Below are 24676 nucleotides of genomic sequence, written 5' to 3'. Positions count from 1 at the left end.
ATAAGGTATCAATTTTGGGAGGGCTTAGCACATAAAACGTACCTACTTGATATTCAGCTATACTTCTATTTGAATCATAATTTATTTACTAAAAAAATAATGATTATAATTTTGTTGTTTTTATTAACGTCATTGTAATAAGCAACGGTTTATTTTTAATCGATCCAAAATTAACATATTCTTTTTATTGAAATAAAGTAAATTCACGTAAAAATTAAGTACAGTTTACAACAGTTATTTTGTAGGGATGATTTTAGGTACAATATTTAAGTAGATAGCAGTCATTATGATGAGTGAGCACTGCACAAGACCCCGCCGTTTTATTATACTTTTTGTATGATCGACACACTAACCGCTTGCAACAGTGTATTTATTAGAGAGTCAATTTCTTCGTCTGTTGTTTTGATACTTGTGAGAAGTCTGATACTGGGCGTGGGTATTTTATATTCACGATCACTCAAATATGCAGCTGTAGTAATCGCAACACCTTCTGATATACACTAAAACAAAAAAAATATTATAAATCAATGTCAACTGTTGCTTGAAGTGAAAAGTATTCAGTGGTTATCACAGACTTTTTAAACATGGTTGTTTTAAATCTGATAGCTTTTAAATTCCAAGTGGAACAATGAAAATATTGACTTTGATATTAAGTGTGTTGTTTTTTTTTTCTATCATCATATTTTAGGATAGTGAAACTTTTTGAATTCCAGCTTTCAGGGAAGTTTCTGATAGAATATTGGATTTATTTGGTACTCCGAGGATGAGAGAGGGTCGAAAATAAACAATTCCTAATACTTTTGAAAATAACCAATATCCAACAAAATTAAATAACTTTAACTTCAATTTTTTTCACTGTTTTTTAGCATTTTCTATACATGATATAATTTTCAAAATATTTTGAATCTTTTTGAACTATACATATTTGACATACATGATTTTTATTTATTTTTTTCCATAAATATCGATAAAAAATAATGTCATATCTTACTAAGTCAATTGTCTGTAGTAAAACTACACTCCTGTGTAGTAGTCAGCAACAAAGTTCTTTCTTAAAGTGAATAGAGTTCACATTATTTTTAACGTTGTCTTAATATACACTTTTTATACCTGGTAATTACCACATTAAATATAGCTTTCTTATTATTGACATTTAAATCGGTCAATTGATTATATGTGGGAAGGAGAGGTTGTTATAAAAAAATAAATGATGAGTATCTCTTAAATGAAATTACAGATTTATTACTTACGTAATCAACAATTTTTTTCAATATTTTCTGTTGTTCCGTGTATGATATAGACTTATCTATTAAATACAAATGTTTTAATGGACTTGTTGCATCAGACCCTAGAGTAAAGTGCTTGGTCAGCTGGCTTTTGTGAATGCTTCTGTGTAGACTTGTGCTCCTTTCTCGCAGTTTTACCAACATTTCAGGATGTTTTTCAATTTTGTCTAAAGCTTTAATAGCAGCCGCTGATAGTAGTGGTGGTAGCGATGCAGAAAAACAGTAGCCTAGCAAATAAATACGAGAAATATAGGTAATTGTCTATTTTAAAGGATCTTCAAATGTAAAATTAACTTATTATATAATCTAGGCTGTAATTATTATAATTAGAGTTCTAACTTTAAAATATTTCACTTGAATTTTTCAAAATTGAAAATTTCATTCTTCTTAAAATATTCAAAAATATTTTTTTTCTTTTAAACGTATTCGGTTATAAATAATTCGAAATAATATATTGATTACACACAGAAAATATTGATAATAAATATGCAAAAACATACACTTTAAACTTTTAATAATATTTTCGTAGTGTCTAAGAAAAGATTTTTAGCTCACTACACAAGAAATCTAATAGTTCAAAAAACATGCGAAAACAACAATTTCCGAGCCCCAGTCCTTATCACTTATTTATTGGATCCTTATTGGCTATAATTATTCATATTTTATTTGTTTCATACAATAAACCAACTTTAAAAATATTGACTTGTAATCTGTTGACATGACTATAATTTATAAATATTAAGATGTAATATTTTTTTAATTGAAATGAAATATTTCAAGCAAATGAATTTCATGACATTTTAAAACCCTTATTATTATTTTTTAATCAGAATTATTGTAAGGTTACCAATGGATATTTTGATCAAATTGACAAATTAAATAATTTTAAAAATTTTTTTTTTTTTTTAAGAACAATAAGGCCACAAATAAATTAATATAAATTATAGTAATATAGTGATCCTTCATTCTTAAATATTTATTAAAAATAATGTAGACAATTACTATAGAAATATATTATTTTGTTTTCTTATTTTTTAAAAGAGAAAATGGTTTTATATCTCTATTGATCTCATTCAGGGCCGTATTACCGCTTAGGCTGTTTAGACTAAAGCCTAGGGCGCAAAATTTAATGATCGAAACGAAATAGCTTCATTTTTTTAGGTGGTAAATTTATTTCAGCCTATAGGCAGCAAAAACCTTAATCTGGCCCTGATCTCATTATTAAATTATTTTGCATTTTATTTATATTTCTAATTGTTAATAACGTTAATGGGTTCTTAATATCAAAATAAGCTTAATATAAATAATAAATAAAATGTTTTCATTACCAAGACCAGATAGCCTCTGATGTTCGACAACAAATGTTGAACCTACGCAAAAACCACCAACTGACGACAAGGATGTTTCTAGACTTCCAATGATAAGGTCGACTTCGTCTTTCTATAAAAAAAGGAAATAATAAAAATATACTTAATCATTAGTATAAATGTTTAAGTAGACGTTATACCCGCGAGTTTTGTTTCTGTCTTATAAACGTACATTATAGCAAATTTGCTTTCAGCAGAACACAATTTATGTTGTTAAATTTAATATCGTAGTCAATTTACCTATTATCAAACTTAAAGATAAGAATATTATTAAGGACATGCCATATGCTTTTATTTATATTATAATTTTAAAGTGAATTATGAACATTTTAAAGTTATAAGTTTTACATAGCTATAACTCCCTTTAAAAAGTGAAAACAAAATTATAATATGATGGGTAAAACGTCCTCTTAATACAATTACGTACATATGATAATTAAAGACGAATAGGTTTTTTTGTTTATTTATCTGAATTTTAGAATATACAAACCGTTACTTGCTAATAATATTATCAATGTAATTAATTCTGTAATTCACTATTGAAAAAAATCGATTTCCCTTTGAGGTAATAATACATTTTTAATTATTCTTACTGGTATATTGAAGTGTTCTGTAATTCCACGACCTTTTTCACCAAGAACGCCGAATGATATGGTTTCGTCAATGAATATACGGATCTTATGTTTTATTCGGATGTCAATAAATTTTGGTAAATTGCAAATATTTCCAGTATTCATATAAATTCCTTCGACAATTAGAAACGCTCTTCTGTTTCTTCTTCTCTTCTGTAAATTATATCGGTTGTATGAGGTTTAAATGTTTTGAAGAAAATAAAATAAATTTAAATTTCATTAAAATAAAATAGTTTGGTACAAAAGAAGTTATAAAAGTATTAAAGTTTAATTCGTACAATAAGTTACACCTTGATGATATTGCAGAGCTTTTTTTTATAAATAATATTTAACAAATTATTTTTTTTCATTGTTTTTTACAATTTATTACATTTTTATAAAAATTTGAGAGCAAAAATATTTATCATTGTATTATAATATAAATGAATATTTGAAAAATATCTTGTCATCATTGAATAATTTGAACAAAAACTGTAATTTTAAGTAAATTATATTTAAACATTTATATATAATAAATAATTTATGAAAACCGTAAGCATTTTTACTAAACTAAAAAAATTTATAAGTGAAAACGATTTTGATGAATTTAATTAAAATTCAATATAATACTTTAAAAGCTTATAAAAAATATTAAGGCTATGGATTTTAAATATTTTTTAATTGGTAAATAAACTACTTATAAATAGAGCCTCCTAGTTGTTAAATTTCAAATATTTTGATAAGAAGAAAAATGTTATAGTCAATATTTACAAAAAAAAAAAGATAAAAAATATTTAGAAAATTATACTATATATAGGAAAATCTAATTTACAATTGATGTAAATTTAAAATATTACCTATACGTTTTTGAGTTGTACCAAAAACCAAAATAGTTTTATCGTTGTAAGATCAATACATTCATTGCTGAGGTCAGGATCTTAAATTTCCATAGCTTTTGAAATAGTTAAATCGTTTTATGGTCAAATTAGATTCTAAATCTTTTATACACAATTTTAACTTAATATATAATAATAAATGTAAAGCATTAAAATGTTAAATGTAAATGTGTATTAGCTATTTTTTTTTTTTTTTTTGTAAATTACAGTAACAGTTTTATGTACCACCATATAAGTAAATATAAGTAAATATATATATAGATTATATAAATAATACATTCGCGAGTATATTAAGATATATTATATTTTTAAATTAATTTTTGGAATTACAGTGAAAACACAGTTTACGGAAAACGGTTTTCACACGTGAGCAAATTAATTATCCATCACGAGTTGGAAATTACCAAATTGTGGTTTAATACTATCATTTTTCAAGAAATATTAAAATAAAATGTACGAGTATATGTATAATATAACAATATAATAATAATGATAAAGATTATTATAATTATATGTATAGAATTTTCATTTTTCATTAAACAGATATGTTTATAGATTAATTTTACTTTTAAAACACTAAAACCTGTCTATAACGGACAATTATTTTGGTCCTGTGATTGTTTGTTATATACAGGTTTCGCTGTATTTATTTATTTAATTACTAATTCAATTTAATATAAGAATTACGAAGGAGTATCTTATAATTTTCCGTGACCTGTTCTGACAAATTACTTACGGTTGAATTTTTTTCCAAGATCAACCGTTCCAAGTCTTCTGGGCTGTTGTGTTTGAAGTATACCAGTTCTGCTTTAGAAGATTGTAGACCTTTTTGTATTGCAAAGTTCACTTCTTCGTCCCTAAAATATATCAATTTTATTAACAAAATGAAACCAATCGCTATAAATTAAATATAATATTGGATTGCTATTTACACATATACAATATCTCTAGACTTGACGTATGCTTGAATGGCGCTAGTCACCGTACAGAATCCATACGAGTATATAACAGCTTCTTCCATTCCCATAAATTTAGCGAGCTTCTCCTCTAGTTCAATGTGTATATCTAAATATAAAGGACGGAAAGTTTTTAATTATAATGAACATTCATCACATTTTTAATTCGTATACATGTTCCTGTTTTTTAGCTTAAAAACTAACATCAAAATTTAAAACATAGGAAGCCACTAGGTTAGGGGCGCACCCAAGATATTTTTCTGGGGAGGGTTAAATTCAAATAATTTTTAAATATAAATAGTATTTATAATAATATAAACAGAGGTCTCTCCCGGGGCCTGGAATGGCAGGTATAAATATATATTATGTTACACCTAATGTTTCAATTTTCTTAGTTGATAATTTTTTTATATAATAATTTAAGTCAATATACCTAATAAAGTTGTCAAAATGTTTGGGCTAGCTATTTTGGGGAGGGGAGCTAAAACCCGTTAGCCACCCCTTTTGGTGCGCCCTTGCACTAGGTATATCCCAGTTAATTAAAATAATCAATCATAATGCATCTTTTTCAATATAGTTGAATTTTGTTAAACATTATTATTTAGCACAATTTCCTATGGAGAAATTATTACAATTTTTTATGTATATATATACAAATATTATATTTTAAAAATATATAATAATTGCATATAAATGATTAGGATAACCACCAAAATTAACTACTGGACTAGTAAATAACTGAAATATTACAGCCTAATTTAAAAATAAATTAAATTCACTTAAATTTTGGTATTTATCAATGAATATATTGAATCATTAAAACGAAAAATTCATCTTATTAGAAACTAACTACTAACTGCCCAGTAGACTACGAGAATTATGTATATATCTTAATATGATAATATCCAATATAATAAAACTCATTCACAATTTCAAGAAGTTCCATCGCTTGATGGATTCTTCATTCAAGTCATCAATCCCCCTTTATTTTATTTTATTTTATTTTTATTCTATTTCTACCTGTATAGCACTTTTACTTATTATAAAAATAATATATTTACAGATTGTATAATAAAAAAAATAAAAAAGAATTGTTTGAGAATAATTGTACTTTAAATGTGCGTTGTCAATATTTGAACTTCAAACGCTCTAAAAAATATATAATATGTATACATTTATTGTAGCTTTTTTTTACGATACTACATTTTTGATACTTATTAATAGAGTTAGGATGTTGATGACCTAAAAAACACACACAAAAAGGCCCTAAAAAAATACAAAATGCCTTAAAAACTTCAAAAACTGAACTTAAAAAATCTAATAAATAAGTAAAAAAAATTTATTTATGAATAGATATTATTAGAGATATGGGTGACAATAAGGTTAGATTATTTAAAATATGAATTATAATATTAATAAACAATAGTATAAATTTATTCCATACAAAGTATAAGTATAATACTCTATAAGTGTGTATGATCGATGTATGTAATATGTATGTAAAGAGCACTTGTTTTATCAATGTTTAAAACTAAAACAGTAAATCTTATCGGTACGCGATAAATTTAATCACAACAAAAACCCCACAATAATAATATTAAAATTATTTTTTTGAATATTATACACATTTTTTTAAAAATCTAAAATTTGAGAAAAATGCGCCCCAAATTGTTTAAAAACTACAAAATATGAAAAATTGACGTTAAAAAAACAAAAAAAATGCAAAATAAAATTAGAATAATTTGAATCTAGGAAGCATGAAACAAATTTTTAAGTAAGATAGCATTGTATAGAATCAAAGGAAAAAAAATGCAAAAGTCATCATACCTAATTCTACTTATTAATATTGTAGAACAACTTATAAAAAACTATGTATTAGATTTTCAAACTTTTTACTTAAATAAATAAGTTCTAAATTTGGAAAAAAAATCAAAAATGTTATGTGTTTAGAAAAATTCAATTTATATGTATGGTGGAAATTGAATGTCTACAACTGTCATTCATAATTAAATAATAACCATAGAATTTTGTTTTTGGGATCAAAATACCAAGTAGATTCAATTGGCTAGCAAAAATAAGATTTAAAATTAAAGATTGAAGATGCTCCAATAAATTATAATAAACACAAACATTAAAAAAACACTTATCAAAAAGTTTTTTTTTTTTTAATTCGTTGCTCTACACAAGGATCTAAAATATTAATAATTTTAAATTTTATTTAACTGTTCAATCGTTTTAAATTTAGCCAATTTAATGAAAATCAAATAATACCTTAGTATTAAAATGCAACTATAGGTACTTTATATCCTTTAGAATCTAGTCTAACACATTTACATATTCAAATATAAGAAAAATACATTGTTCTATTGTTAGATTCTCAAAGATTATAATAAATATATGATTGTATGTGTACAACGAAAACGATTTGAATGCATTTATGAAAATATTTTTTGTGTGTTTGTTTCTCATTAACTATACATGTAAATTAATGTCATTAACGGTTCATTCTTTGTTGATTCTTATATTTAAATACAAATTAGTATGAGAGGGAGCCAATGGTTATTATGTCTGGCGATATTACAAGCGAAAACGTGGTAGATACATGGTAACAAATTTAAAACTATAATGCGACGTAGCGGTTTTACTTACCAAATGTGCCGTAAAATGCTCTAGGTCCGCAAGAACCAATGCCGTATTTATTCACCGCATCTATTACATTGTTTTCAATAGAATTGTCGGTGATGAAATTAAAATAGTTGTGGGTTGCAAAATTTATACACGGTTGGCCATTAATTGTGATATAATGCCCAGTCTAGTGCCAACGATGGAAAACAAACAAAAACAATATCTAGTTAACATTATATAGGTACATACTTTATATACATAGAAGTATGAAATATAATGCAATACATAATAATGGTTATAATTTTTAACAATACACTAGCATGTGCGTCTTACAAATGTATACAAAGGCAAATTCGTATTAAAAAAATGTGAAATTTACTACAACACTTAAAAATTAAAATATTGTAAAAACCAACTATCAAACACACAAAGGTACTGCTGTATGTAAAATATTAGCTAACACACAACTTGCCATTTTGTACGATTGTAAGACGGTGGTAATACATACGAGTGTACATACGAGTTATTTACCTTGCCATCAATGACATAGTTTTCCATTGGCAACGCAGACAAAGAAGTTGTATTAACCATAGGTTTTGGATTCCACAATTTAATCTTTTGCTCAACGTCCAACTTGAAAAAAAAGTAATCACGTTTCACAAAATTAGAATTACCTTAAACACCAGGAAATAATGATAAATAATATAAAATTCTGAAATCAAATAAATTGAGGTAGGATTACCATATTTTATTTTATTTAACCCGTGATAAACATTTTAGTACTTTTTTATGAGAAAAAATGTAAAAAAAAATCTTTCTTTCTCGGAAACCATCCGTTTTAACAAATAAAAAAAATAACAAGATTTTTTCCGGCAGTATTTTTAATAGGAAATACTATACACAAATAAACAATGGTCAGCATTTTATAGTCTACAATATTTATGTTTGAAATTTATTTAATAAAGTATAAAACTAACCAAATGATACTAATCAAAATAAGTAACCGAAAAAATTATAGATTAGCGATAACTGATAACAATAATTTTTTCAGTAATAGTCGTCATTATTTACTAATTAAAAAAAAAGTATTGACTATTTTGAGCATTACTTATGTTGAAATACAATATGAAAAATGAAAATAAAATATTTAGATATGTATGTACAATTACTCACGTTTTCTGACGATTCGGCCCTTTTTATATTTGAGGAACTTGTTGTTTTTTTAAATAATATCCACAGAAGTACAAGGAGTATACTGCCCTCTACGTAAATGTGATTGAATTGAACCTAAAATATTTCATGAAATAACATTTTAAATTATTATATTATTGATATTTAAAGTCTTTAAATTAATATCAATAAATATTCGTCAATCAGATAATTTTATCTGTTATACTGATGAACATAAAAGAAACATTAATTTTAACAATCATACAATCGAGTTAAGACTAATTACCAAATTTGTACATTTAGTAATAATATATGAAAAACAACAGTATCATAAGCTATTAAAGATAAAAATCTAAAATTTCAAAGTACTGAAAAAATATACTTTTTAAATATGACTTTAAATATTTTTATTTTAAACATTCTAGGCATGCTAATGTTAAATTAATTGGTTGAATATCTATGGTACACTTGAACCCAACATCCCGATATTTAATGTAATAGGTTGTTAGGTAGATGAATTTTTATGGGAGAATAAATTTACAGTTTAAATCGAATTCTATAAGCACAATTTAATCAAAGAAATAGCTTAACGTTGATTATATAAACTAAGATGCATGGATTCGAAGTAATTGATTATTATTTATTAAAAAAAAAAAACCACGAGGATAAATAAAATTAAATTTAAATGCAGATTTTATTTTTGCAACAATAATTAGTACAAATCGATTAAATTGTCTGCAATTAACATTTTTGGTGTAATTAACTAATTTCATACAAATTTCAATCAGTAATAAACAATCATAAAATAATACAAATAATAATTAAAAAGTGTAAGCAAAACGAGAAACGTTTTATTATGATAGGATTTCTATCATTCTCACCATCACCGTATCTATATGCGAAAAAATGCGTAGACCGTTTATTGCCACACATTTTTTAGCAACACGTTACTGACTATGTTATTTATAGAATAATATAATTTGATAATTTATTTTGATCCTAGATTGTATATACTAGATAATATACATTATACACCCATATTTATGTACATATATTACCTAAATTGTTCTATATTATATTATGGATATATTATATGAATTAAACTTTTTAGTACAATTAACAAGTAAAAATAACAGGTATTATTTGGATTAAAAAAAATGATCCAGAAACAAAGATATAAAAATATAGAGGAATTAATATAAAAATGAAAGTATTATAATAACAACTCGGGTCGTATTAAGCTTTTCTAGGCCCCGAGATAACTAAATCTTCCCGGCCCCTTTTTTTAATAGGGTTAATGGGTTGGGTCTGTTTCTCAAACGAAAAATTTGTCTAATTATACATGAAAACTAATAATTAAATGGTTTTGGCATCAAATATTGCAACCGTATTGTTTAACATGTTTTATTTTGTTCTCAGAATAACATTCATTTTATGTATTGATACATTTTTAGGTTTAGGACCAGGCCCCGGACATATGATTTGAGAAAACCGCCCTGAATATGGCCCAAATAACAAAAAATCAAAAAATTTATAAATGAAAAAGCTAAAAAACACTGACATATGAAATGAAGCACTTAAATAAGAAAAGTGAAATCCCTATTGGTTTTATACGTTTCATAGGCTCATTTGACATTTGTTTATCGTACTTTCAAAAACTTTAATTTACTGTTATTAATATATTGAGCCATAATTTGTACACATTTTTTCATAGTTAAAATATTATGATTTTTACATTTGTTAAGGAATTTATGAGCAAATACAGAATTAAGTTATTGTTGGTTTAGCCGGTATCCTTTAAATCAGTTAATATCAGAGTTCCCAATAATCATTGCGATCACTGAAAAGCAGAAGGTTTGGTTAAATATACTACGGTATAGGTGAGTAAGAATTATTGAGTAAGTAACTGTAATGTACGAATTAAACTTAAATTCATTAATAAATTATTGTGTACGAAAACGATTCTGAGCGGAGATGGTTCGTTATCCTATTAAAAAATATATTTTATTATATTTATACAGTATTACTATAGAATAGGTGATTTATATAGGCAATCGAATATGCCTTTATGTAAATATAATTTAATAAAAAGAAATATTTTAAATTTTAAGTCCCATGAATAATATTTTTGAATTACAACAAATTAACAAAAATCGTTATTATTTGTTTAAATATCCAATGTTATGCAAATTTGAATCAAATGAGTACAATAAAAACATTATAAATATATATTTTAGATTTTGTCCCATTATGAATTTTTTACGAGGAACCTTGTATTAATTTTTCAATCTTTGCTATAAAAATTGAACATTTTACATTTTAGTTATACAAAATAAAATGCAAATTTTCATAGGTTTTTTACGAATTAATGAAAATTTGAATACCAAGAGTATAAAAAAAATCATATCGTTCGTAAGTATCTTTAATATTTTTAAATAGCAACTTATGAGTAACGATGTGTAAAATATTCAAACTTTTTACTTTTTAAACTAGTGAAAAATATTTTTAAAATATGACCATTTATAAAAAATAGTAATTTAAACATTTTTGAAAATGTTAAGTATCTATGGTTATTCGTTTTTGAATTACAACAAAATAGAAAAATCGATTTTTTTCAAAAACTTTTCAATAAGAATTCTAATTTTCCCGTAATATTTTTATATTATTTTTAAATTATTGACCTAAAACTACCAACTAGATTCACTTTCATATCAGAAAAGTTATTGATGTTGAAAATAAAAGCATTTTTTCTATTATAAGCCAATGTGTGCATGTATACACACATCATTGTACAGTCAATACATTCATAGCTTCGCTTACAATCTAAAAATTCAAATAGCAAAGTTCAAGTAGATTGACCACAACAATTTTAAAATGTACTTAATGAATATTTTAAAAATGTTTATTGATTATTTGCAGTTGCAAATGGTCTCTTCAGAGTATGGATATTGGTATGCCCTCACTCATAAATAAAATTATAATTAATACTACAAGTTTAAACAACAGTTTATACACACCAACTTGTTACACAAAACCATTGTTTAGTTTTTTGCCTTGTACAATGTATGTCTACAATAGTACAATATTACTATTTAGTATTTTATTAAAATTGTTTAATAATTACGTGGTCGAAGATAATATAGTGATTAGGTACTACAATTTTAACCATTTATTTATTTGCTTTTTATTAAACAATAAATTGTATCAAATAATTTATATAAAATAGTTTTTTTTACTATATTTTATGCTTTTAATCACCAGACATTAGTAATCATTCAATATTCTAGTAAAACAGAAATATTAGCATATGTACTTATAATAATTTTAATTTTTGTAATATTAAGGATTTGTATTCTTTATTCAGTTATTCTTCAGCATATGTTCTACAATATACCAATAAACTTTAAATATGTCTGATACATTTATAAAAAAAATAACAAAAGCTGTGTTTAGGTATGGTCACAAGTCTTATATATGACAATGTCTATAATTAATATCTAGTGAAATAAAACAGATTTTTATAGAGTACAAACAGTTACTTAGTACAATAGTACCTATATTAAATTTTATAAATATTTTGTGGGGTTCCTTAGGGCACTGTTTTAGGCCTCCTATTATTTATAATTTTAGATTCTGAACGAAGTGAAGAATGTATTGATTTTACAATGATGTATGTTTTTTTTTTTGTGTCTATCATCACGTTTGGAGTAGAAATAATGCATTGATATTTGACTTCAACCCCTCTCTGAAAAAGAAAATTCATCCAGTTGATACTTTGAGGGGGGGGGGTCAAAAGTAAAAAATGCTCCAGTTAGGAAAACCCTAAAAAGTAGCAAAAAAACGGGGATTTTTACGCATAATCAGTTTTCGACGAAATCGATTTTTTTATTTCGCTGTAACTCAAAAACGAATCATTGTAAACACTTGAAATGTTCATCAAATGTTTATATTAGCGTTATCTATTTACAATTAAATTTTTAAAATATTTGACTTTTTTTAAGCTATTTATTAGATAAATTTTTTTTTTAAATTACTATCCAACCTTTAAAATTTAATACAAGGTTTATTATAAGTTGTACTTATCGTAGTAAAAAAAAATCAAAAATTATTAGTTACAATTTTTGTTTGTTAACATTTGAATTTTAAATGTTTACAAAATCGTAAAAATTTGTGAGGAATTTAGAAGTTGAAAATTTATAAAATTTTGTGATTTATACCTAAGGTTAAAAATACCCAATACAAGAATATCCATAAGTTTTCCTACAAGTAACTGTAAAAAAAAATTCTATCGTAAATATAGAAAAAATATTAAAATTGTATGAAATTTATTTTTTTATGAAATCGAGTAAAATAACGATTTATTACAATTTAAATATCTGTAATAATATAATATATCCTACTAATTATCCTAGACTGACAAATCATATCCGTTCAGAATCGTTTTCGTATGCAATTATACCTGTCATTGCATTCAAATTTAACACATCCATTATAGTGACCCACTCTCCACCTCTACTATACAGCTGAGCGCTATCCACTTTCCCATCTTTTTATAAATACAAATATTAATATAGAATTATTTAGCTTTGCCGATGACACTACCATTTTAATATCTGATCCAACAGTTAGTAATCTATATTATGAATCAAATAATATTTTAAATACAGTAAATGGATGGTTTTGTAAAAATAAATTAAAATTGAATTTATCAAAATCTAAATTTATTCATTTTAAACTTTTTCATTCGATACTTTTACTAATTATAATTTAATAGTTCATTCTTGAAACTGTATACCCAATTGTTTTTCAACCTGCAGTCCTAAATGTATTAATATTGAAAAGGTATTAGAAGTTAAATATCTGGGACTATTTCTGGATTATAGGCTAAAATGGGATAGGCATATTATTTTGTAAATAACAGTTTACGTAAATTCTTCTACATATTTAAAGAAACTTAATATATATTTAATAATTATTATAAAATAAATATTTAATTATCCCTAGTACAATCTTTCTATTCTTATGGTTTATCAATTTGGGGAGGAACCTATAATTTCCATTTATCCAGACTAAATGTTACTATAAGCTGTCTAATTAAATATTTATTAAATTTACCTTTTCATACTAGCATAATAATCTTATATGAGGTATTAAATGTAAAAAAATGTTTAATAGTAAAGTATTAAACTTTATTTAGTAATAAAGTTTTAATTTCTATAAAAAATATATGTTAATAATTTTTTGATGTGAATAACGTTTTTAAAAACTGTTTTATTTCATTATAATTGTGTTATCTTGATGATAATATATGCTGAACATTTTAGCGGATGTTACATAACATTGTAATAATTATTTATTTTATATATATATCCATATGACCATGTAGTATAAAAAAAAAAAAAAAAAAAAAATTTGAGTTTTTTGCCAGCACATCTGATGTATTGTTAACATATATTATACTATCTAACTATGTAACTTATAAAATAGATATCATAAAAACCAAAATAAGCTGGTTTTCAATATTGGTTATTGATATATTCATTTTAAAGTTAACTAAACAGTGAACGATTATGTTTATGTGTTATTTGTAATGATAATATATGCAGCATAGTATTTAATTTTAATTGGCTCTAAATAAAATATATAGGTACATATAATTTGTTTCAATACTATAAAGTTATGAAAATTATGAGTTTATTTATCTCATAACTCTTATAAGTCATACATCAATGTATAAAAATTATTCATTAAAATTTAAAATAATGGTAAAATAGGTAATTGCTCTGCTCTACATTTATAAATTGAATATATTAAAAAATAAAAACTGTGTATATAATTTTTTGGTCAAAGTACGATCTACTTTCTACTTAAAGAAACTGTATGTTAATTTTTCAATCCTTATCTATAAAAGTTGAACATTTTATATATTTTTAACTACAAAATTATTTTATAATGTTCGTGATTTGGATGAATTTTGTGAAAATTTGAAATTTAAACATATACATAATAAAAATTTATGCGGAACCTTGTATTACATTTTAAAGCTTACAGAATTTTTTTTATTGATAATCATGAAAAAAATTAAATTAAATTAAAAATTTCAAATGTTTATAAGTAATTAAAAAAGGTTCAAAATATTAAATACATATATATATATATAATATATACCATGTATAGAAAATGCTCTTAAAAATATTTTAAGGTTATTTATTTTTAAATTCGCTATACTCAGCATCTAAACTATTAAGTATATTTTCCAAATAATGTCTATCGTCAATCTCAATAATTTTTAAAATATTTCAACATTGATTGCTTTTGTTAGGTAATATGGTTTAACGCATGACATAAAAAAATACGTATTCATTGACAAAAAAATCAAAATAGTATTCAATAATTATTTTAAATACATTTTGAAATTATTCTTTATAGCCAATATTATAAGTAGAATAAAAAGTGGAGTATAAGATAAATAAATAAATAATACCTAAATAAAAAAAAAACAAGTGAATTAACATAGAGTATAGTTTGAAAAACCTATTTACGAATAGGAATGTTTAAGATACCTAAAAATGTGAGTATCATATTAGATATTTGCCTTTGAAACGTAGAAACATGTAATACTATATATATTTATCTGTGAAGTAGCATGATAATATATTTTCAGTATTAAAATATTAAGTATATTTTAATATTTGATACTTATTACTCGATCGTAAATAAATTAAATATATTTAACTATACCATATATATATATCTTTCAGTTCTGATTAGGTTTTATATATTTATAACAATATAAAATATTGTATTGATAAAACAAATCTGATTTAATAAATTAAGTAGGTTGCAAAAAATAAATATTTATTTTGTTATAACAATAATAATTTGGGATTTTCAAAATTGTAATATGTTCAATCCGAAATTAATGAAATCAGCACATTATTTTATACTTCAGAAATATTACTCTGTTAACGTTCGTCATGCACTGAGTGTCAATTTGTCCTGATCTGATATATATGTATGTTTGTGTGTGTGTGTGTGCAAGATGTAAGATAAATGTATAGAAATACTTAGATAAACTCTAATTATGGAATAGATATGTTTGTCGACGAGGTCAATATAAGAGTGTATATAAGTATATACTATAACTGTCAACGGATGATAAGGTAATGGAAAAAAAATAAGTATATGTAAACCAAAGAATCCCAAAAGCGCAAATCGTTTATTTTTTTCGTTTTGCTCTTAGTAGTGGGGTAAAAGCGCACAAAATAAAGTATATCTGATACAATATTGTACCCGTTAAGCCGTTACACTATATAAGTTTCAATTTAAAATTGTATGGTTATTATAAATTTATTTTTTAAATAAATAATATTTTATATTTAAAAAGCAACAATGATTGAGTTCAATAATTGAAGTTTAGTATTATATATGTGTAATATTATCGTATCGTATTTTATCGTAACAAATTACCACGACGGTTTATAATCATTTAAATAACTATACGTCTATACCGTATATACAGTATAAACTTATATTAAATAATATTTGTTAGTCAACTCCAATATAAATGTATGGGACTCATACATAGAAAAATAATTCCAGATTGAACTACTAAACTACTGTGAGCTTCAAATGTATGGTACTTATTATGACAGTACATATGTAATTTTAATTTTAAATTGTTTAACTCATTTCAATATCAATGTAATATCTTAATTAATAGATATATGTTTTGATAAAATACACCTTATTTTTTTTAAATATATTTGCGCTTATGATTTGTTTATAAGTATTTTTTTGCGCTTATGCAGTGTTTATTTTTATGCTTTTGGGTTGCGTTTTAGATCATATTTTGCGCTTATGGGCTACAGCCACAGCCACGACGGCCATGATTACATACAAAGATCTACATTATTAAACTAACGTCGTAGTAGGTATATAGTAAAAGAATGCTAAACAATAAACTATAATTTATTTACCCCTTCGATAAGTTTAAAGTATTTCCAAGAAAACTAATCAGTCTTATCTACGCCTGACATTAATCTTATACGTAAGACCCAAGAGATATTTTTAAATTTTTATGAGAATAAGAAAGTTTTTATCATGTTTTTTTGTTTCTTTAAACTATTTAAAAACTGAATATTGTCAGTCATTAAACTGTACACTAGTAAAATTTTCAGACAGCTACGCTTTGAAAATATAGTATTTATAGTTACGACTTTAATCTTTACTTAGCGATACACATAAATAAACATTGGACGAATTTTTTACTTTTTTGATAGTTTATTGATTATTGACTAATGGGGCCCTTGAAATTATACACTATTATAGTACACACAGAACATTTTAAATAGTTGTCTTTGATAATAATTCTCTCACTATTTATTATCGTATTTGGCTATAATAATAAATCAGTTTTATTAAAGCAATAAAAAATAATAGTTATTGAATAATAAATATATCAAATAAGTGATAAGATGACCAAAAAATGATACATTTTATATAGTGCCTTGGAATATGATATATTTAAAAGTATGTTTATTCTAAACAGAAGTTAAAAATATATTAAAATTAAAATAATTAAAATTTAGATTTCAATTAAACTGTAGCAGTAATACATAAACGTAAAATGTATTGTGTTTATGTGTTACATAACTATATATTATGAATAAATCACGTATATTATTTGATTTATACTATAATGTTACAATTTCCTAGTTGAAAATACAATACAAATTGTATAGCAAAAACAAAATAACATAATATCATGTAATAACTAATCGGTGTATTTGTATTTCTATAGAGCCGGATATAGTGATTTGGTATATATCCTCGGGCTGTAACTATACAATTTTCCGTTAAAATCGTAGAATACTGTTTAATAGTTAATATGAATAGGTTAAATTTTATTATATGTTAGAACTTGTAATACTCTAATACTTGTTATTTTATATTTTTTTCTCAAATATTATCATCAATTTATAATACATAGTAGATTTTTAATATACCGAACATATCATTAATATTTTACTACTTCTAAAATATTTTTAAACGTTGACTTGAAATTTATTTTACCTACATTAAACTAATTATTGACTTTTAAAAATTTCTAAAACATAAAATTTGATGTTCGATACGTTGCTTAGAATTTATTATAGTATAAATGCAATTTTCATAATATAAATGTATAATAAATTGAAATTTGTGATAAATGATAATTAAGGTTATGAATTTAACTTAGCATAATATTGGCGAATTTTATTCTAAATTAAAAATAAGAAGTATTATTTTTGTTATTAAAACATTATATTTCAATAATAATGATAATTATGGGGAAACCTCCACCAGAATAATGTTCAAAAAAATGTCTAAAAACAAAAATGTATTTTTTTTTTTTTATATTTAAACAAATTGACGTCAAGTATCGTAAATTACGTTTGTATAATATAAGATATACAATACATTTTAATCAAAAAATAGATGTGTTGTAAAATAAATTGTAGGTAAATACTAAATACCCTATGATTTATTTTACATAACGTTTTCCTTAGAAGTTACACGTGATATTATATTACGTATTACCTTATAATTCTAATCTATAATCTAATCAGGTTGAACATTTTGATATTAAGGATCCTCTAAATACAACCTTCTAGTAAGAAGAGTTTATTGTATGTTTATTTACTTTTCAAGATAAAATATAGGTACACGTATTGACTAAATGTAAACAATAAGCTAAACTATAACTGTAAAAAGTCAAACCTCCTCTAGTTTAACACAATTATTAAAATTTAAAATAAAAATCAATAATTTGTAAAAATATTTTTATTTTAAATACTAATTGTTATAATTTTGTAGTATGTTGTTTTTTTTAATAACAAAGTATGTTGGCATTAAAAAATAATGTTTGCTTTGGGAGATATCGAAATAAATGTGTACTAATAAAATTCAGTAGTTGGAATGTTACTGATCGAGTCATAATATTATAGCTGTAAGTACATCTATATGTTGGATGTTATTAGTTTAAGTAAATACTTAAAACTAATAAAAAAATATATTAATATTATTATTATCTTAAATATATTATGTGCTGCGAATAAATATCACTGGATATATTGACATATATAATATATATATAATACAAGTATCTATAGCCTATATCTAAAGAAAATAATTTGAAATAGTAATTTAAAATATAAATTCATTACATATACTTCTATTAACAATTGGTTAAATAGTTAACTAGGTAGTTTAATTTTCAATTGATTCGTTAAAAAATTATTTTATTAATTTATTACGTATCAATGTATCATGTATATGTATTGTTATTCTTGTTACAGTTCAATTAACAGTAGACTAGTAATTAATAACTCAATAAGTACTTACGTTAGTTTTGTTAGTTAAATTTCTCAAAATATACTATATACTTAGGCGCTATTAAAATACAAGTATGAACTAGTTAAGAAAATATATAGAACTATTCATTTTAATCTATACGTGTAGTAGTGTTGAACTATAATACTATATTATATAAAATACTCAATACATCAAAATCTTTTATTTATTATAATATGTCACTATTTCAAACACCTGTGCAAGAAGCAAAACGTGTATATGTATATCAATAAATATTATAAGAATCGAACGAGTAAATAATTGAAATCTAATAATCAATAAAAAATAAGAAAATAAAAATTGAATTCAAATTTAAAATGTTATAAATAATCACAATTTACAGTTGGTAAAAATTTGATAACTCAAAACCGGTTTCCGGGAATGCCGTATAATATTTAAATTGTGCTTTACGTATATTTTTACATCTTGTATACATAGTAAGCTTGAGTTAAGTTAATGCGTTCTGCAAAACCATTTTTATAACATTAGATTTAGTATTACCTAATGAATTAACCTATTATCAAATACCTATTTACGATTTTATTTATTTTTAAGAGAGTTATTATTTTTAAACGATAATATTTCATACACACATAACGTGGTAGTAAGTTATTACATTGAGATTTAAAATATTTAAAATACAGTTTTTACAACTTTTTTAGAAATTTAAATTCAAATATTAACAAAATTTAATTCTGAATCGTAGTAGAATTGTAGTAATTTTAAATTTATTTTCATAAGTATATTATTATTCTTTATTGGTACCAAATTTATTTTTCAAAATACTTAAACTGATTTTAAAGTATTTATATAATTACAACTTGAACTTATATAGGCTATATACACCATTTCTAAATGTAAGTCAGTTTTAACTTAAGGGTTTATAACTATGATATATTGAAATAATATGATAAAAATACTCAAATGTGTAGTAATATAATAGATATTGCATAGAATATCGAAACTTTTAGAAAAATGCACTTATCCTACTGCTTATTACTAATGAAAAAATAAATAACTTATATAACTAATATTCTGCTTCTGCTGAAAACAATTTTTTTGTATTAATCATTTATCATTGAATTCGAATCGTTTTAAACACATCTATCAACTCAATGACAAGTTTACACTTAAAACTTATATGTGGCTAGTGACTCTCTCAGGATAGTATTATTTATTAATTTTTTATTATAAAATAAAGTTTGTCCCACATTCCACATTATCAGTCATCGCATCGCCGAATAATAAAAATACTCATAATGCAATTCTGAGTAAATTCATAAATAAATAGTTATTAATTATTGACTATAATTTAATTTAATCAACAAAGTATTATTATAACGTTGATCAATTAAACGAAAAAGTATATTTATTTAAATTGATAAACGTGATATTTATTAGAGTATTTTAATACGAAAATAATATATTTATTTGATTAACATAAATAACACTATTACGTTTATCGTAGAGAGTATTGTAATAAACAATTTTTAACTGCAATTTTTAGAGTAGTAATTTATACATTATAATATACTGTAGGAAGATTTTTTTGGTTTTATGCTATAGGCCATTTAATAAAATATATTTTATCAACTATATACTATAATGATAAGAAAGAGTTTTTGTTTTGTTCAAATTTGTATCATTCAAAATAATTTTCATAAACCAATTATGTCTTTTTTAGAGAAATAATGATAGGGCAAAGTGTAACTCTAAAAACTAAAAAGTATCAAATGTGCACTTGAACACCCGAAATATGAATTGTTAAATTAAAAACAAGATTGTTTTTATATTATTGTAAAATATTATTGATGTAGTTAAACTTTACACGGATAAGTATTGACAGGTAATTAATAAAATATACATAATTAATATCATTATTTATTTTCTATAAGCGAAGAAAAATCAATAAGAAAATATGTATTGGTTATGAGCCATCCAATTTATTCTAGTGATCCACTTTTAAAATCAAATAACATATTTTCCATTTTCAAAATATAAACAATGTGTCACCGTCATTTGCATATTATCGTCCATATTATTGTAAGTAACACAAAACACACGTGTATTTATTTATTGGCTTAAAGATAAATCATAAATACAGTAAAACGAAATTTTATTAAAAAAAAAAATAGTTAAGCTTATTTATTAATTTATTACTATATTTTTTTTTACATAGAACAATATAACATAAACATTTTAAAAATACATACTTTTGTGATCAATTAATTATATATTTAAAAAAACAAAATTAAATAAATTTTCAAAATTGTTTTTAATTTGATAACCCCAAAATAGTTGAATTACCGACATTTTATTTATATGCTGTGACTATAAATATTTTTTCCTAGTATACAAATATTTAATCCATAATAATATGTCAAAGTTATTTAAAATGGTAACTATTAAATAATTTGTATTCAGCAGTTAAATACTAAAGTATACGGACTGTAAATTATAAATAAATCTTATTAGGTTAATAATAATGTAGGTACCTATATTATATCAGCCATCTGTAAATATTGTAAATTATCATTGAATTATTAGTTTTTAACTAATTACTATATTGATCCTTATGTACCAAATATCAATAATTATCAAAACATTTAGCTTCAAATTATACAATAAGGTCAATAATTGAGTCACGCGTTTTATACTAGACATTGTACACTTCTTTGATCTAATATTCTAATCTATTCAATGAGTTACCTAATAAGACAAACAGTAATAAAGACATATTTATCGCTGTCCTATATACTAATACAATATATTAAAACGAATTTTAAATTAAGCGACAAGCAACGCTGACGGATGTATTACCTTAATATTCGGATTAATATAATTTATCGAAAAAAAAATTGAATATCCACTCATTACTCGATTAGTGTATTTATAAGAAATAAAACAAATTGTTCTAAGATAAACTGTAAAACCGGAGTGAAAACGCGGAGACCGGTATTACTTGGAGACGAAAGTTAGCGTTATCACGAAAATTTACTACGAGTATTTATAATATATATATAATAAAATCAAAATTGTGAGGGGGTGAGAATAGTTACTCGGATGTAATCGGAACATCACACGGACGACGAAGATATTTATGGATAATATCATTATAGCCCTTCATTATCCATATCAATATAGATTTTAACTTTCTCAGACACACTATTAATAAGAAACAAAAAAAAAGTATAAGAAACTACCACGGCATAGTGCATTTCTTTTTGAACAATTTTGGATGTTAAGTCATACAACTATGTAAGGACTATAAGCTTATAGTTATAGCTTTCGTTTGCATGGTATCTATATTATGATCATTATTACAGCATATACCTATAAAACGGTTACAACACGAACGTATGATGAACAATTCATATATGAGGGAACCCAGAATGCAGGGCCGACTTTTGCTCTTTCATAGCACCTAATACAAGAATTATTTTGATGTCCCTAGGATCAAAAAATAATAACTTAAATAAAAATGTATTATTATTTTTTATTATTCTAATTTTGAAACCTCTCTTATATGCCGTCACACGCGTCGCTCGACGCTCGTATCTAAAGCCAACTCTGCTTGTGGATCAACTGGAGACACGGTGACAGCACGCAGATGGTTTCTCATACGGAAAAATATGATATAAAAAAAAAATTGATACCATTGTTGGGCGGGACTAGATGAATCGATATGGATGATCCGGTGGTTAACTAAATCACATTTAAAATCAGGTCATGACTTTAAACCCTATAGTATTATAACCCAGTGGTCGACAACCGGCGGCTAGCGCCGCCGCTGTTGTATACGGCTTGCTTTAAATTTTAGAACGACATTATACATTTCATTATTTTAAAGTTTTAGACAGTATTTTTTTTTCATAATAAATAATTTAAGAATATAAAATTTTTATTTTTGTCCTGCCCGCGAACTCTTTTTAATTCGTGAATATGGCCCGAGAGTCCAAAAAGATTGCCGACCGCTGTTTATAACCTATAACTATAAATAATAACAAAAATATTCATGACGCGTTCAAAGGCTGGTTAATATTTTCGAAAAAAAAAATATATATACGCATGCGACGAATACATATCTATATAGATCAACATTTTTTTTCTCCCGGCACCACTGTAGATCATCGCCTTTTATAATTATTCTATATCGAGGCCTAAATGCCTAGACGACACCGTCACTTACCTGATTGAATAGCGTGTTGATTAGCAAATACATGGCAGCAAACTTCGTCGACAGCGGTAGTAGTTATAGTATACGATAGTATATAGTAGTAGTAGTATTAGTAATAGTATTAATGTAAGTTGTAATAATTCAAATAGAAATAGTAGTAACGGTGGCGGCTATACGACGACGGCGGAGACAAGTGAATTTCACAACGGGTCGCAGAGCACAATGATGTACCGCCGACACAACAATGGACGTTACGGCACGATGGAAAACGAAAAAAAACGGCGGGAAGCGTGCTCGCAACGGAAACGGTAGTGTCAAGGACTCTGTGTGTGCAAATGACCCGGGGGCGACGGTCACTAATGTGTCTCGATAATTATTTATTATAGATGTTTTGTTTTTTACGTACCTATACCTACTCCCGAACGTAACTCGCGATTATACGGGCGGCGGGGAAAACATTTTTAGAATTCTAAACTGACTTGAACAGTAGTAGACAAAAAAAAAAAAAATGTTTGAGCGCGCTGAACTCTTCTCACTGGTTATAACGTACCGAATAAAAACGCGGCGGACACTCGTTCACGACGACTGCTGCAGAGCATTTATTTTCTTTTACAAAACCGCTGTGGCGGCGGTCGTTACATTATTATAATGGATGGCGTGTCATGTACGATCGCGTCTCCCTCCAGCGGTATTCGATCACAAAGGAGGGATCCAACCGGGTATACAGGACGAGCAACAATGCTCTCGGGAATCACCACTTTTTATACCACTAAGGCCATACAACCTCTACGTTGCAAATTGTGTATGCCAATTTACAATCGTTTTGTATATAGAGCACAACCATCCAAAAACCAAAAAATATTTTATATGACGCATATATGTACATACTACATATAAAATATTATAATAAACGAGGGAAAACATTGTGGTTTACCCCGAATGTACATGTCTATTAAATATATAATAATAGAGAGAGTGAGAAAGAGAGAGAGAGAGAGAGAGAGAGAGAGAGAGAGAGAGAGTATAGACCTCGTGAAAACGAAATTTTTTTTTGTTTTTAATTATACATTTAATTTATGGATCTACGGAACAAAGGTCAATATTAATTAATATTACAGTATGATTACTTTATTGTATGTAGTAGAAAATGTCTTCAAATTATTTATCGAATTATCAATACTTGATAATATTTC

The 24676-nt window shown here is 24.8% G+C and overlaps 1 protein-coding gene across 1 annotated transcript; it reads right to left on the bottom strand.

The window, feature by feature from the left end:
- Nucleotides 1-140: 140 nt before the first annotated feature.
- Nucleotides 141-23981, bottom strand: LOC113559838 (serine palmitoyltransferase 1-like). The gene is made up of 10 exons (XM_026965609.2): nt 23496-23981; nt 8915-9028; nt 8273-8374; nt 7766-7928; nt 5093-5225; nt 4897-5017; nt 3247-3438; nt 2615-2726; nt 1251-1513; nt 141-500 (listed from the first exon to the last, which is right to left on the bottom strand). The coding sequence occupies exons 1-10, from the start codon at nt 23526-23528 to the stop codon at nt 324-326; spliced, it is 1410 nt and encodes a 469-aa protein (XP_026821410.1). The 5' UTR covers nt 23529-23981; the 3' UTR covers nt 141-323.
- Nucleotides 23982-24676: the final 695 nt, after the last annotated feature.

The sequence above is a fragment of the Rhopalosiphum maidis genome, chromosome 3 (assembly GCF_003676215.2).
Source record: "Rhopalosiphum maidis isolate BTI-1 chromosome 3, ASM367621v3, whole genome shotgun sequence".
In the NCBI taxonomy this organism is placed as follows: Eukaryota; Metazoa; Arthropoda; class Insecta; order Hemiptera; family Aphididae; genus Rhopalosiphum; species Rhopalosiphum maidis.
Note: the sequence above shows the minus strand (reverse complement) of the source record. Positions and strands in the feature narration are given on the sequence as shown.